We start from the raw sequence: 16956 nt of genomic DNA on the forward strand, positions 1-16956 counted from the left end.
GGGAGGTGCCACGAGCGGCAAGCCTCCCAGGGGGTTGCCACCTATGGCGAGTGTGCCAGGGGGTTGCCTGCGGTGAGCGGAAAGTGTCCCAGGGGGGTGCTGCGAGTGGCCCAGGGGGGCAGAGCGGTGATGTCACCTCCCCTCAGGGATGACACCTGGGGCGGGCCGCACCCACCACACCTCTTTTCTCCGCCAGTGATTGTACCCATCTGCAAAATTAAGGCTTGTTCAGATCTAACATAGGGCAACACATAGCAGCAAGCAGAAAGAAAGACTTAAATCAGTTGGTGCAGGCAGTGCCCCATGTGGCCACACTGAGGGCAGCCACTTATTGCAATTCCACTCTCCAGTCTTCCCTGGTAGCTCTGTGTATATTAAACTCAAGCTGTCCTAGCCTTTTTAGGGAGCATGCAATGATCAGGAAACACACCTTTCTTCAGATTATTCATGTTCCATCAGAAAAGGTGGAGACTAGCTCCAAAGATCCCCATGGAACAGGACTGTGAGCTCATACAGACACACAGTTCTTGCAAAAAGATAAGATAATATTTATTACGGCCATAGGCCCATACAGGTAAAAACAACACATAAGTGACAGCTTGTGCCTTGGGGAAAAGAAAAAACAGTCGCTAAAATACCACTATAACAATAAATACTATAAGATGGAAAGGCATGCTACGCCTTAATTAGCTTGTAGCGCTCCTTGGCGTCGCTTTTGGGAGAGGACAGTGACCAGGAACCTAGCCACTTTCAGGGTCGTGTGGGAATCCTTATCCTGCAAGATTTGGGCAAGGTGGAATTTTGGTGGGGTACCCTCTAGTTTCTGTATGATTGATCCCAACAAATTTGCCCGTGGCACATTGAACAGGGGGCAAGTGAACATAATGTGCTGGAGCGACTCCGGCGTCACCTTATCACATTCGCACGTGGCGGGGACTTGGCCCTTTGAGAATCTATGTCTCAGGACATTGGAGGGGAAAACGTTGAACCTCGCTTTGGTGAAGGCCAGTCTATGGGCAACAGTCGAAAGGGAGGAGAGGTATGATGGAACGCAATAAGTTAAAGTGATACCAATGTTCTGGGGCGAACAAACACCTCCCCCCAGCGTATAATTTTGCTGCAAGTCGATGTCATCCAGTCTTTGACGGATCAGTCTTTGAGCAGTAATTTGATCTAGTTTTAGGGAATCTGAGGGAGAGATTCCATAGCTCAGGAGTTTGGCATGAATTTTACTAGTCCAAAGGCTGGAGAATTCATCTCGCCATAAGCATTGGACAAGGTAATGATTTGGTAATCTATGCCACAATGATAACCAGTAATTGAAGACTTGCTTCCACAGGCAAGTTGCAAAAAGGTATCGTGCCTCTGCCACTAAGGATCAAAGCAGATGAGATAAAGGTCACCTGTTGTGGAATTTCTTCAAATGCTGGCAAACAGAAGCAGTGGGGCACTTGATGTGGATCAGGGCAGCAGCACAGAGGAAGGAAAGCAACACCTTCTCTCTCTGCAGCATTTCCCCAAGTTTCTATGACTCCAGTCCCACCCTCTAAAGAAGTTGCTATCTGCCCCATTTGGGGAAACATTCATGCACCCAGGGAACACCTTTGTATACAGAGCTTAAGGGGACAAACAGATTTTGGGTGAGGGTGATGGGGAGATGTGATTTGTTTCAGAAAAACAGTGCAAAGGGGAATAGTTACTCTCCCATTCCACAGCATCACAGTCCCAAAACAGATCAGGGCCCCTCGACAGCTGCAATTTGTCATCATGTAAAAAGTGACCGGACAGATCTCCATCATCTCATCTAGTTTATCCTGCGTTTGAGGTTGCAAAAGAGATAGTTCAGTTCACCTTAGTTCCTTCCCAAACAAAAGGAGGTCTGAGGCATTGTCAACAGCTCGGGAGGCTATCCTCTCTGTTCGATCCCGCAGTTTGTAAAAGCTGTTGTAGATGTTTCGGATCAGCTCCCTGCTGGCAGCGAACTGGACCTGGATGTCAGCTGGCAGGAAATCCTAGAGTGGAACACAAATTAGTTCACAACCGGTCCTACGAAAGAGCTTCACAGAGAGCAAGAGTGAGAGTGAGTGAGTGAGTGAGAGAGAGAGAGAGAGAGAGAGAGAGAGAGAGAGAGAGAGAAGTTGCCTACAAGCTCAGACAGCATGTATGTCAATTAGGAATCTCTTTGCAACTCCACACGACCCACTTTTCCAATAATCAGGCAATTCCAAGCAGACGCTCACACACCCAGCTACCAGTGTCACAAACATAGGGAGGTGTGGAAAGTTAAGCTGGGGCTCTGCCAATACATGGATCACAAAAGGGTGAAAAGCATCCACCTTTTTTTCCAAGAAGGTGGAGTAATAGGTGGAGCAGGAATCAAAGAAATGGGCGGATGTGTTGCCCAAGTGGTGATTTCTTGCAAAATCTTCCAGGGTTGCAATAGTGCTGGGGATTGTGAAGCCAGACAACCAAACAAGGCAAGGTGGGAGATCTGCAACTGGGTTTCCCATCTTCTTAAAAGCGAGTGGCAGGTGACCCAATTGTATCAAGAATGCAGAACTGGGGAGGGCAAGGTTAACCCTCCCTACCCCCTGCCATTTTCCTGGTGCGAACTGAACTCCTCTAGCTCCTGTAAGAACCTAAGAATGGGCTGCTGGATGAGGCCAGTGATCCACCTAGTCCAGCATCCTGTTCTCACAGGGGCCAAACCAGGTGCCTATGGGAAGCCCAAAAGCAGGACCTGGGCACAGCAGCACACCCAGTGGTTTCCAGCAACTGGTATTCAGAAACATGCATGCCTCTGACTGTGGAGGCAAAGCACAGCCACCGTGGCTAGCAGCCTATTAGGTACCCCAGTGGAGAAAACACACAGGTCCATACATGCGATAACATATGTGAACCTGAATGTTATCCCTAAGAGGGCAAACTACCCTTAGGTATATACTAAAAAGGGCAGTAAAAAAATTGTCCTTGGGGAAAGTGCTACAGCCATGAGGATTAAGCACCCCTTCTCTTGTGCTGTAATAGCCCTAATGCAATCTGCTCCCCATCACTCCACAACACAGCTCCTTTTAGAATGCATTTAAGGAGACAGGAGATCCAACCAAACACATTCCACATTTATAGCTTGGCCCTAAATCAGGGACTACAACTCCCATCATCCCTAGCTAACAAGACCAGTGATCAGGTGTCAGGGAACTGACATCGGAGCAGAGTGGAGAGGTTAGGCTCCCTGATGATGCCGGAGAGGGAACCAGTAAGGGAAGAGAGAGAGCTTCCGCTGGGGAAGGAAGTCCAGGTGCACCTGGAAGAAAGGAGAGGCTGAGAGCACTTCGGAGGGGAGGCTCCGAGACTCTTCCAGTGAGGTCAGTGAGGAGAGTGGAGGACCACCGCTTGGCACGCCCACTCTGCGCAGAAGGCTTCTGCGCAGAGAGGCGAGGAGGAGGTTGTCTGTTAAGGAATTCTTATGCTGGAAGAAGTTTAGGAAACGCCCACTGACGGATTCTGCCAGCGACTGAAGCAGCCGCGCAAAAGGGCTGCTCAGCTAGGGAAAAGCGCAACCACCCCAAGCACTTTGGAGCAGTTGGAGGTTTACACACAAGCAACCCCAATTCCCGTGATATCAGGGATGATGGAAATTGTAGTCCCAAAACATCTGGAGGGCCGAGTTTGCCTATGCCTTCCCTAAATGTTAACTGGAAAAAGTAGTCCACCTTGTAGTGATCGCTCTGATCCAGCAGATGGCGCCATTACAGACACTCCCCCCCCCTTTACAAAGACAACCAGCTAATTATCTCTAGCTGCCAGAAAGTGCGCTCTAGATTGCAAAACTGCCAGCAGAGTCTGTTGTTAATATATTCTTGTACACTGTGTAAGTGTAGGTGCTACATAGTTAATAAATATTGTTGGACCACCATTTTCCTCCTCTCCTTTCACCCAATCAGAGGCAGGAGTCAGCTGCAAACAGTGGGAGTGAGCCTTCCACACATGGCTGAGCTCCTGAAATGCCAAAGTCAGTGGGATCGAAGCAGCCTGAGCGTAATTGCAGCCAGCGCCTCTCTTCGCTGTTACAAAAGAAGCCTTTGGGAGCTTCCTGTTCAAACAAAACCGCTGCTGTTTTCCCAAGCAGGTAGGAGACTTTCCAGCTACATGAGAGAGACAAAATACCTTGGCCTGTGTTGCGAGCTTGCAAGTCATGAATTCGTCTCCCACACCCTGGACCAACTCCCTCAGCTTGTTCTGCACATCCTGGAAAAGCAATGGAAACAGATTTTGTTTTAGAGGGAGGGAGGGAGAGAATGTGTGTGTTTGTGTTATCAGGTGACTTACCCTCAGTCCATGTCTTGTGACTGCACAACCTTATTGAACACGCCAGTGTGTTTTGCTTCTCTAGGCAAAGCAAACATGTGTCCCAACCATTAATTGCCTCTTGTGGGGGAGGGGGGCAAGCTGACACACCAAAAGCAAGGCTGCCAATCAAGGCCAGCTCCGAGATTGTTATGGGAAGGAAACCTGCAGCGCTTCCCTGCTCCCTCCACCCTAAGAGACAGGCAGCAGTCTGACCTTGCAAAGTATTGGCACTGGCTATGCTTGCAAAACACCCTCTTCCCAAATCAACTATTTCGCCAGATTCCCGCTGAACGCCACAGCACTGTATCTTAGAGCACTCCAATTCCAGTCTGGCTTCTTCAAGAGTGAACCTTCTATGCTCTGGCACAACAATACATTTGAATATCCAATAACAGGAAAGGCCTTAATGTGGGACATTGCAGTCAAGTATTACTATGTATAACTGCTAGTTAGTGCATGAAAGGGTTAAGATCAGAGAGGTCTCATGTTACACTTTGAAGGAGAATTATATGAAAATGACGCACCATTGGTATTTTACTCCTAGTAAATTAGCTAAAATGTATAAAACAAAGTCTAAAACATGCTGGAAATGTAAAGAGAAAGAGGGTACTTTTGATCACATGTGGTGGTCATGTAAGATGATAAAAGACTTCTGGGAAATGATATATAATGAATTGGGAGGGAAATGTTGAAAATAACCTAAGAAACCAAATGCCTTTTTTTAGATATTACAGGACCAGAGATCACAAAGGACCAAATGAAACTATTCATGTACATGACCACGGCTACGCAGATTCTGTCAGCCAAGAAATGGAAAGACTGTACAACTCCAAAGGAGAGTGGCAGATAAAATGGATGAACTATGCCGATATGGCAAAACTTACAGGAAGAATTAGAAACCAGGAAGGGGAGGTCTTTAATAAAGAATGGGGAAAGTTTATAATCTATTTGAAAAACTATTGTAAACAATTGCACACATTGGTAGGACTGACAGAAAACCTATAGTAAAAATTTGACTATGGAATGATAAAGGATTTATAAGAATAATGAAAGAGATGCAAAGGGGGAAAAATCATTATATTAAGATCTACAATGGATGGGGGAGTCAAAGGGGATTATATGTTTATGTTTTTATTTTGCTTGTTTATATAAAATAGAAAATGCAAAATTATTTTTTAAAGAAAAGATCAGAGAGGCCTGTTCCTAGACTCAACTAGGTCATGCCCCCTTATCTTCCTGAGGGAGGAAGTGAAGCTGCTTCTCTGCCTTTTAATCTTATTCTCTCCATGCCATGTAACTGACCAGGATGGACATGTCTGAACATGCTCAAACTTCAGCCCGCATGTTTGAAACTATATTTTGTATTTTGCACCCAAGAGTAAACTACCTGTGTTCTCCTTACTGCTGCATAGAACAATGCATGAATCAGACCTTTGGATTTAGTAAGTAAAGCTTTTAAAGTTACTTAACAGTGTGTGGTCTGTTCATTGCTAGAGGGTTAGAGAGAAGGGGCAAGCATTTTAAGGCAGACTGAATGGAATACACAAAAGGGTTTTTAGAAATCACTCCAAACAACTATTGGAGGATACTAAGAACTGTCAACTTTAAAACCATGAGACCCACTGAAAGGTATTTTAATGAAGCTCAAAAGGGTTGTATCCAGTATTAGTCCCATTCAGTACCGACCCACTGAATTTAGTGGTCGTGGTTATCTTAGGATCTGTAATTTTAATGGATCTACTCTAGGCAGGACTTAGTTGGATACAATCCAAAATGATCAATGCAAGAGACACGCCATTGAGAGTGCCTCTATTTCACATAAGCCATGGATTTTGCTGCAAAGCTGACCTTGTAGACAATCTTAGCTCCCCTTTAAAAACATTTTTCCATCCCTCCAGGTTGCCAAAACAGAAATCTGGAAATGTGCAACAGCATCTCCACTCTATTGTTCTGGAATCTTTGGAATGTCTTGGATAGAACCATTATTAAAAATAAAAAAATAAAAATGCATTCCTCATAGAACCCATAGGCAAGATTCCATCACAGTCCTCTGGGCCCCTCTGTCCTAGTTTCCAGGAACCTGGTGCTCTCCGGCTAAGGCTGATGTGAATCGCAGTCCAAAATATCTGGAGAGCACCAGGCTGGCAAAGACTGCTCTGTCCCCTGCACTCACTCCTTCTGCCATTTTCAAAGTCATTTTAATTCTGCCACAACGCTGGCTAACTCCTTTAGGGAATGTGCACACCACCAACTCACAACACACAACCCTCCGAAACAAAGCACAAGCCTCCATTTTGCACTTTGTGAAACATGATGAATGGCTAGGTAAGACTGGCAATGTTTGCTTGTACACACTTCCTGGGAATTTGTTTTTTAACAAATTTTAACATGTGCACATGTCCAGAATGGAAAAGGTAGTTTGGGCGAGTGGCGGAGGCACATAGTCCAGATATATCCCATCCAACTCTGTCCATTGGTGTGGACAGCAAGCGGCAGATTAGCAAAGAACATTTTGACTGAACGGTGTAGAAGCTAACATGCCAAATGCACATACCGGGGGGGGGGGGGGATCAGATCTGAATGACCATATAAATGGCCTACATCCAGAAGCACCTTTGCTATAAGGAAGATTATTCTATATTCCCCTTGGTTAGCAATATTATACCGTATTGGCCTGAATAGAAGCCACACTCCCCCCCCCCCCCGCCCCCAAATTCTGACCGTGAAAAGTAAAAAGTGCGGCTTAAATTCGCGACCTTACAAAAATGGGCTTTTAGGATATCACTGCTGAAACAGACATACGGTAAAACGGAACAGGTGTAAGTGCATGCAGAATTCTAAGGTATCGTCTTTTTTTCTCCCCCCCCCCCCCATGAATTTTAAAGGTGTGGCTTATCGGGCTAATACGGTACTTGCAATTAGACAAAGGTTAATCAGAGGAGTTTCCTGGTCCACACAGAACAGATGCATCCAACATACACTGTAATGCACTACTCAGGAGTAAGAGCATAAGAAGTGCCTGCTGGATCAGGCCAATATGGCCCACACAGTCTAGCATCCTGTTCTCACAGTGGCCAACCAGGTGCTTGTTAGGAAACCGGCAAGCGGGAACCGAGCACAAGAGCAGTCGCCCATTATCTGGTTTTCAACAAATGGTATTCAGAAGCATTACTGCCTCTGGCCATAAGAGGCAGAGCATAGCCATCCTGGCTAATAGCCACCAGCAGCCCTCTCCTCCATGAATTTGTCTGGTCCTGCCTCCTGCAGGACAGAGTTCCATAGTTTAACCCTGAATCTTTCATTGTACTCACCGACCCGCTGAAGGAGAGGAAGAGCTTCAAAAGCACATCTTCTGAGAACGGAGGATGCCGAGCCACCAGGTTAATGAAGCGCTTCAATGCGCGCCGCCTCGTCTCGATAAATTCTCGGTCAGCTTTGAGAAGGAACACAGTGCAGGATAAAAAAAATAAACCTCCAGCCTCAAGAACCTTCTCTACCACCTCTGTTTAGACATAAAACCAATTTGCTTAAGGTCGCTGGGAACTGTAACTCTATGAGGGATAAACTACAGGGCCCAGAATACTTTGAGGGAGAAAATATCCTTTGAATGTGCTTTGAAGGTATAGTGTGTACACAGTTAGAGGCTCCAAAACGGAGCATGGAGACCTTCCTTGCTCTTCATAGAAGTCTTCCTCCTTCTATGTTCTCAAGCATACAGCATTCTTATCAAAACAGTAAGAAGCTGGGGGCAGAAAACCATGTACATAAAACACAAACTCTGGGTTCGGAACAAATCATGCAAATTGAGTACTCTTAAGAATGTGTTATTCACCCGCATAAGTGATTGTTAAAACTGGAGTTCTCTCAATACAGGATTTCCTAGACAATCCAAAGAATATAGCTCAGAGGGAGCTAACATGTGGTTCAGCAAAATCTAGCATACCACAACTCCCATCAGCACCAGCCATCATGGCTAATGATCAGAGATGATGGGATCTGTAGCACAGAAACATCTGAGTCACCCCGGAGGCAAAAGATGCTTCTGAACTTGGACAAAATTACAGTGTTGTGTTTGCCTGCCAGTTGCTGGTCTCTATTGCTGGCTTAGCTTCCCCTTCAGACATGATGGCTGAATTCACACATAATGCCAAACCATGGTTGGGCTTTCCACCTGAAGTTATCCTCACAGTTTGCTATTACGTCTGAATTCACAAACCACTGACAGATTTCTAAAAAATCTGAAGAGGCTGGCTTGCACCATGGAGGAAGGGATGGATTTATTAAGAGAAGTGCTGAACAGATGGGAAAGGAAATCCCACAACCAGCTCCAAACCATGGTTTGCCTGATATACACCTGGAAACTCAAGCCATTGTGTAGGTTCTTAGCTTTGGTTACCACGAACTACCCTTTGATGTCAAGTCTGAATTGAATTGGAATAATGTTGTTGCTGCAGAGCCTCTGAGCCTGTGCTACTCTGACCATCCCTCCTCAAGCGCATCTCATCTCAGCAGCCCAAGACGTACCTCCTAGCATTCTTTTGGGGGGAAGAGCAGGAACCATACGGTAGGGGAACTTCTGAAGAAGCATCTCATGGAAGACCACAAAGTCATTGTACCGCCTGTACACTGAGCACCTGAAACGCTACAGGAGGAAAAGAGGGAGGAAACCCTTTCAGTGCTTCAGCAGGCTCACTGCATTTCTTCATGAGAAGAACCCAGGCCAAAAGTTCCATCTAGCCTAGCATTCTACTTCCAGAAATGTCAAGCCAGATGCCTGCAAGAAATGCAGAGATCAAGGGAAATAACTGTTCCTTACTGTTGGCTCCCCAGCAGCTAGTGCTCCAAGATATACAACATTCAAACATTTAATTCCCTTTTAGCAAGAGCCCCTGACAGATTAGACCAGCGGTTCTCAACCTGTTGTTGGACTACAACTCCCATCATCCCTGAGCTCTGGCCTTGCTAGCTAGGGGTGATGGGAGTTGTAGTTCAACAACATCTGGGGACCCACAGGTTGAGAAAGGCTGGATTAGACCAAAGAACCAAGTAGCCCAGCAAACTATGGCCAACCTCTGGGCATTGACAAGCAAGGCATGGATGAAATATCTTTGAATATTCTTCATCACCTCAACTCTTCTATAGACAGGAGGGAATTCTTCTTTCAAAATGGTCCCTGCTACACTGGTGCATTATCTCAAAACAAAGGAAGCAGTCACCCCCTTGGGAACGACATGTTCCACCTCCCATGACTTTTCAAGCAGGTGACAGCCCAACACAGAAACTAATGCAGGGAAAGGATTCCCCACGCTTTCTTCTTCAGTTCACCAGCGAGTGGCATTACCTTACTGGAAACTTCGTATTCCACATGCTTCAGGAAGAGACCCTTTTTCTCAGGAATCAGCTCCACCTGCACCGTGTCCTTGCTCAACAGCTCTGGGAGGGTGTGGGGAAGCACCAGCGGGTTCCCCTGGGGAGTCTGCATCAGAGACTCTTCCGGCTCCTTCAGATCACTTGGAGGCTTTGCAGAGTCTAGAAGACAGAGGAGAATCAAAAGAGGAAAACGCTGCGAGAGCAACAGCCCGGGCTTCTGATTTCTTCCTCTGCCCCCGAAGCAGAAGCCAGGAACACCCTTCAGGACGCTCCTTCCAAAGCAGCTGGGCAGGCAGGGAAGACTCGGCAAATCCTTCCCTGCAACACTCTGGGAGATCCCTAATTTCACACCTAAGCAAGAAGCTGGCTGCTCTTCTTGGACACGTGCCAAAGACTCTTACGCTGCAAGCCAGCCAAGAGGCCGGTATTTCCTGCCTGGTTTGCTCCCGCTAAGACAAGAATCTGAGCGAGTCCCGGCATTCTTGGATCCTGCTAAGGACAACAGCTTGGGGAAGGAAAGGCATTGCTATCTGAACTCTCTGGGCTGTGAATGAGCATCCTAAAACAGTTCCCCAAAGCAAGGGAAGGCACTTCATTTCGTGCAGCTTGGAAAGGCAGGGGTGGCGGTGGGAGAGCCAGACCCTCAGTTAGCCCAAAGTAAGAGGTTTTCCTCTGCCCTGGTTTGACTATGTCACCAGGACTAATGCAGCCTAATAATACTCTCCGCTTCATCCTCTCCTGGCCCCCCTTAGGGAGGCGAGTTTACCCATATCAGGGGTCAGCAAACTTTTTCAGCAGGGGGCCAGTCCACTGTCCCTCAGACCTTGTGGGGGGCTGGACTATATTTTTTTTTGGGGGGGATGAACGAATTCCTATGCCCCACAAATAACCCAGAGGTTCATTTTAAATAAAAGCACACATTCTACTCATGTAAAAACTTGCTGATTCCTGGACCGTTCACAGGCCGAATTTAGAAGGTGATTGGGCTGGATCCAGCTCCTGGGCCTTAGTTTGCCTACCCCTGATCCATATCATTCATTTATAAGTGGCTGGGGAAACCCAGCCAGATGGGCGGGGTATAATTAATGAATTAATTAATTAACACTCAGGCTAGCTTTCAATCCGAAATTCTCAAGGCAAGATGCAGCAGCTGAAATCACAACACAAGGTGACAAGAAACAGAAAATCCCAACAATGGCCAATAAAAAGGTTCAATAAAATGAAAGCAGCTTGTCTAAGGAGAGAAGCCTTTACAAGTGACCTAGCACCCAACTCTGGTGCGTCTGAGAAGGCAGGTGTTTCCGCGACTCAGGGCCTACCACGGTGAACACACTTGCTCTGCTGCGGAGTGTTGCTAGTTTCAACCTCCTTTTTAAAAGGTTGTTTCTTATTGCAGGAGAATCCCTGGAATGCAAGGTCTCCCTTCAGGAACCATGTGTCAATGGAGCACAGCGGATGTTTTGCCTTTCAGACAGAGCTCAGGCTTATTCCTGATTCTGAAGCCCCTGTATCCAGCAATGCAGACCAGGAGAGCAACTCGCAAGCTACTGGCTAAATGTGCCTTCCAATGTCAAGCCCAGAGACAAAAGATGGGTATATGGGCAAACAGCATCTGTGCAGTGACTTTGAGCCATGATACACAAGAGGGGGTAAGGGACCTTGCCAGACCGGGATCCTACTGTATTTTTTCCCCAAACTTTCTGCAGAACACCAAATAAGCATAGCAAAGTTTCAGAGGCAGTGAAAAGGAGTGAAGCTATTTGAATCCTGTAAGATCATCACTAGTCTCCTTATGCTGTAAAAAAGGAAGGCTAGCAGAGTTAAGGAAAGGTGTAACAGGGGTGGGGAACATTGGTCTAGTCCTCTCTATTTAGCCCTAAGATTCTTCCTAGGCTGCACCCCCTCCCTTGACCTCTCTCTTTCCCTGGGCCACATCACTTCACACCAGGCACAGGCAAACTCGGCCCTCCAGAGGTTTTGGGACTACAACTCCCATCATCCCTAGCTAACAGGACCAGGGATGATGGGAGTTGTAGTCCCAAAACCTCTGGAGGGCCGAGTTTGCCTATGCCTGCTTCACACTCTCCTCAAATGCATCTGCATGTGCCCTCCTGTTTCCGACAGCCGTAGTCCAGCTACGTCCAGGAAGTTCTGGACATATGCCACCCCTAATTAACATTCATTGCCCCTCCCCCTTTTGCATCTGGCCACGCCAACCCCTGGCATGTGGCCCCTGGGAGGTTGCCCAGATGAGCGTGCGGCCCTTGGCCCGAAAAAGGTTTCCCACCCCTGGTGTAAACTTCGGACTTCTCACTCACACAGCCAGAACTCTCAGGCACTGCACCAGGCCACCAGTACAATTTAAGGCTTTGTGCACTCCATACATACACCACCTTCAGAAAGTCACGACTGCATAGCTATATTTGCTTCTATGTTCAGCCTGCATTGTTCAGGATGCTGATCAGGCAAGCTGTAAGCAAGGAGCCCTTCCGGACAGAAAGCAAATGTATTCAACCCCACATCGAGATTCCTGGAAGTTATCAGAGTCCTGGAATAATGGCAAGTGAAGCGATGAACTGAGCACACTGCAACTCAAAGCTGATAGCAATGCCTCTCAAATCTCCCAAGATCTCCAGTCCTCGCTCTTCCACCTACATGACAGGTGGCACAAATGAGTTGGCCTAGCAAAGGTGCAAGGGGGAAAGGAAAGGGCAAGGCAACGTCCGGTGCAGATTCGTGCTTCTGCAGCAAAGGGGGACACATACACCCCAACAGGTAGTCTTTATTTGTGTTCCTCCCCAATACAGTGGTACCCCGCAAGACGAATGCCTCGCAAGACGGAAAACCCGCAAGACGAAAGGGTTTTCTGTTTCGGAGGCGCTTCGCAAGACGAATTTCCCTATGGGCTTGCTTCGCAAGACGAAAGCCCATAGGGAAATCTCCGGGGACCTGTTTTAAATTGCTGGCGGTCGGGAGCAAAGACTTTCGCCCACAGCCGGCCTTCAGAAGAGGTCCTGGACCTCTTCTGAAGGCCGGCGGGGGGCAAAAGTCTTTGCTCCCCCCCGCCTGCCTTCCCGGGACAGCGGAGACTTCTCCGCTGCCCCGGGCGATCTTAAAATGCTGGCGGGCGGGAGCGAAGCGTTCGCTGCCGACCCCCAGCATTTTAAAATCTCCCCGGGACAGCAGAGAAGTCCCGCCCCGCTCCAGATGGCCGCGCAAAGCTGCCTGCAGTCGCGGGACTGCAGGCAGATCTGCGCCACCATCCCGAGCGGGGCGCTAAGTCCCGCCCCGCTCGGGATGGCGGCGCAGAGCTGTCTGCCGTCCCGGGATCAGCGCAGCTCTGCGCGGCCATCGGGAGCCGGGGGCGAAGCCCGCCCCGCTCCAGATGGCCGCGCAAAGCTGCCTGCAGTCGCGGGATTGCAGGCAGATCTGCGCCACCATCCCGAGTGGGGCGCTAAGTCCCGCCCCACTCGGGATGGCGGCGCAGAGCTGTCTGCCGTCCCGGGATCAGCGCAGCTCTGCGCGGCCATCGGGAGCCGGGGGCGAAGCCCGCCCCGCTCCAGATGGCCGCGCAAAGCTGCCTGCAGTCGCGGGATTGCAGGCAGATCTGCGCCACCATCCCGAGCGGGGTGCTAAGTCCCGCCCCGCTCGGGATGGCGGCGCAGAGCTGTCTGCCGTCCCGGGACTGCAGGCAGATCTGCGCCACCATCCCGAGCGGGGTGCTAAGTCCCGCCCCGCTCGGGATGGCGGCGCAGAGCTGTCTGCCGTCCCGGGACTGCAGGCAGATCTGTGCCGCCATCCCGAGCGGGGCGCTAAGTCCCGCCCCGCTCTGGATGCCAGCGCAGAGCTGTCTGCCGTCCCGGGACTGCAGGCAGATCTGTGCCGCCATCCCGAGCGGGGCGCTAAGTCCCGCCCCGCTCTGGATGCCAGCGCAGAGCTGTCTGCCGTCCCGGGACTGCAGGCAGATCTGTGCCGCCATCCCGAGCGGGGCGCTAAGTCCCACCCCGCTCTGGATGGCGGTGCAGATCTGCCTGCCATCCCGGGATCAGCGAAGCGTTCGCTGCCGACCCCCAGCATTTTAAAATCTCCCCGTGTCCCGGTGAGATTTTAAAATGCTGGGGGTCGGCAGCGAAGCCCTTGTTCCCCCCCAGCCCCCCCCAGCCTTCAGAAGCCCTTGTCCCCCCCCCCCCCAGCCTTCAGAAGAGGTCGGGGGAGAGACTGTCCCCGGACCTGGTCTGAAGGCGGTTTCCCTAGGAACGCATTAATTGATTTTCAATGCATTCCTATGGGAAACTGTGCATCGCAAGACGAAAAACTCGCAAGAAGAAAAAACTTGCGGAACGAATTAATTTCGTCTTGCGAGGCACCACTGTACTGTTCTCACAAAATTACTATCGCTGCGTAGAGCCCCAATTTCTCACAGCCATTTCATTTTGCTTGTGACTCATTCATACTGTTGCATGTCACCCCGATCTCTGAGCAGGGCAAGATTCCAGGGGTTCCAGGTGATTGCCCAGGATTTGTGTTTCCTTTTGGAGATGAGGCACAGCCGAGATGATGATGATGATGATGATGATGATGATGATGATAATAATAATAATAATAATAATAATAATAATAATAATAATAATAACAACAATAATACAATTTTATTTATATCCCGCCCTCCCCAGCCAAAGCCAGGCTCAGAGCAGCAAAAAGATGGTGGTGACTTTATGATATAAGTTTATTTACACTTACAGTCATACCTCGGGTTAAAGTAGCTTCAGGTTGAGCATTTTCAGGTTGCGTTCCATGGCGACCCGGAAGTAACGGAATGGGTTACTTCTGGGTTTTGCCGCTCACGCATGCGCAGACGCTCAAAATGACGTCACGCGCATGTGCAGAAGCGGTGAATCACGACCCGCACAGACACGCAGACGTGGGTTGTGTTCTGCTCAGGATGCGAACGGGGCTCCGGAACAGATCCCTTTTGCATCCAGAGGTACCACTGTATATACAATATGAGCGTACGATGGAGAGGTTCACAGCATTAACACCCCGAAGGGGTCTTGCTTCTCTCATAGAAACAGCCTCGGATTCAAACAGAAATCAAACATTGCTCTCTGACTCTCTCCCCAGCTTGCTGTTTCGGCTCTAGTTGACACCACAGCCCCAAAACCCTACTCTGAATTCTAGCTTTTGTCCTTCTCACTGTCTGCAAGTCAAAGGAGTGCTCCACCCATTTGTCATCTGGCACAGTGCTCCCTTTCCCTTTGTTATCTTAATGGCCCATCACCCAGGTGGGTGGAAGCTAGCCTGGCTTGATTAAATGTTAACACTTGCTGGATCCACGGACCAGAGGAGTCCAGCACCCATGAACTCATAGCAATATATTTATCCTGGAGGTCTTGAGGCATTTGAAACACCTATACGTAAAAGATGCACTTGCAATGAGCCTTTCCTTTAGGAAAATCCCAAGCAACAACTCTTTGTGCCTCCCAAACGTGAAAACCTTAATTCCCCATCAGCTTCAAACATGCCTAAGAAATGCAAGCTTACTTAGATACTTGTGGTTTTGTCTTCTTCCACAACCCTGAGCTTTTCTGCTCCACCCAAATGCCTTTCCTCATCACACCCAATCTGCGTCTCCTGTTCCTGACCCTCAGGCCATCTTCCAGGGCATCCCATCAGACTCATCCACTGATGATACCTAAGCCACTCAGGTATGAGAAGTTCTCACGTGAACAGGTACTGGACGCCTTGATCTATTAACACTCTCGCACCTTGAATCAGGGTGGATTTGATTTTAATCAAATCAATTTAAATCACTAGTCAGTAAGATTTGATTTAAATCATTTTTTTTTTTACAGAAAGACTCATTCTTGCTGGTAAAATCTTAATATTTACAACCAGATGAAGTTTTCATTTTTGAAACAATAAATTTTCAGAGTAGTTCATATCAAAAATTACTGATCTGGTTACACTATTAGAAATACATAGATAATTATGGAATCATTGTGAGGTTTAATAAGTTAACTGTTTATATTGGGACAACTTTTCTGCTGCACTTTATTGGAAGGAGAAAAATAATCATTTCCTTAGTAACAATTTAAACAATTTATTTAACTGAAACAATAACATTATAGGATATGTATCCATGTTTGTTAACTGACGTGGTCGAACAACTTTTTCAAACAAAAAAGAAAAAACCTTAAGGGTTTTAGAACACATGAAAAACTTAAAACAAATCTTTATTTCCTGATGAAATAGCCTTTGGACTATAATGTAATTTAAATAGACAATTATCTTTGGAAAGATTTTTCCTCCAAAAGCAATTTATTTTAAAAATCAAATTTAAATTGAAAAAAAAAATCTGATTTAAATTTTTAAAAATCCTATTTAAATTTTTAAAAATCTGATTTTTTTTAAAGCATTCATTTTTATCCACCCTGCCTTGAAGCTGAATACGGCATTGTATGCAAAGAAGGAGGATGTACTTCAATCTATCGATAACATCTATTTCTTACAGCACCACAGGAAGCTGCCATACACAGAGGCAAACCACCAGCCCATATAACTGTCTCTGCACTGCCTGGCAGCAGCTGTCCAGGGTTTCAGAGGTTCCCAGGCCACCTAGAGATGCCGGGGTTTGAACTTGGGACTTTCTGCACACAAAGCAAATGCCTTAACCCCTGGGCTATGGCTCGACAAAGTCAAGATTGATGGGCACCCTCACCACCCTCGCCAAATATGACTGCTCCGGCATATTGTCACAAGAGGAACTGACACATCCTTTCTTCTGAGCAACAGATGCTTTCGTTCATAGAAATGTTGCGTCCCCTCTACTTTTGCCAAAGTATTAACAGGTGTAGATAGTGCACATATCAATTAATTTGTTGAAGCAGATTTTTCACCAATTAAATAAATGTTAATCAAATAATTAGACTGATTTTTATTTATTTATTGGTCTGTGAATTAATCAGCGGCACAATTCAGACCCAAGTTCTACCACGTTCGATGGGGCTTGCTCCCACAGAGGAGCACGCAGGATTGCAACCCAAAGAACTGAATGGATTCGCTCACAAGAAAAACAAAAGCTGTGAGGAAGAAAAAAGCTAACCTTTGCTTTTAGATGAAGCACAGCTCTTTTTACAATAACTATGCCCTAAGAAACAGCTTTCCCATTCTCTCTCACTCACAGAAGAGCTCTTAAGATGGGACTTCACACCTGCAATTTTTCTAAGCATTTGTTAA

The 16956-nt window shown here is 47.5% G+C and overlaps 1 protein-coding gene and 1 long non-coding RNA gene across 2 annotated transcripts in view; one reads left to right on the plus strand and one right to left on the minus strand.

The window, feature by feature from the left end:
• SNX8 (sorting nexin 8) overlaps nucleotides 1-16956 on the minus strand; it is a 35939-nt gene that overhangs the window by 9298 nt on the left and 9685 nt on the right. The window contains exons 2-6 of the mRNA XM_028705203.2: nucleotides 9692-9879; nucleotides 8875-8992; nucleotides 7662-7783; nucleotides 4168-4248; nucleotides 1852-2012 (exon numbers count right to left, since the gene is read on the minus strand). Coding sequence (XP_028561036.2) covers nucleotides 1852-2012; nucleotides 4168-4248; nucleotides 7662-7783; nucleotides 8875-8992; nucleotides 9692-9879 — 670 coding nt within the window. The remainder of the gene's footprint in view (nucleotides 1-1851; nucleotides 2013-4167; nucleotides 4249-7661; nucleotides 7784-8874; nucleotides 8993-9691; nucleotides 9880-16956) is intronic.
• On the plus strand, nucleotides 3380-5814 carry LOC114583909 (uncharacterized). Its single transcript, XR_003703606.2, has 2 exons — nucleotides 3380-4129; nucleotides 5076-5814. It is a non-coding gene; the product is annotated as an uncharacterized LOC114583909 (long non-coding RNA).

The sequence above is a fragment of the Podarcis muralis genome, chromosome 14, assembly GCF_964188315.1.
Source record: "Podarcis muralis chromosome 14, rPodMur119.hap1.1, whole genome shotgun sequence".
Taxonomy (NCBI): Eukaryota; Metazoa; Chordata; class Lepidosauria; order Squamata; family Lacertidae; genus Podarcis; species Podarcis muralis.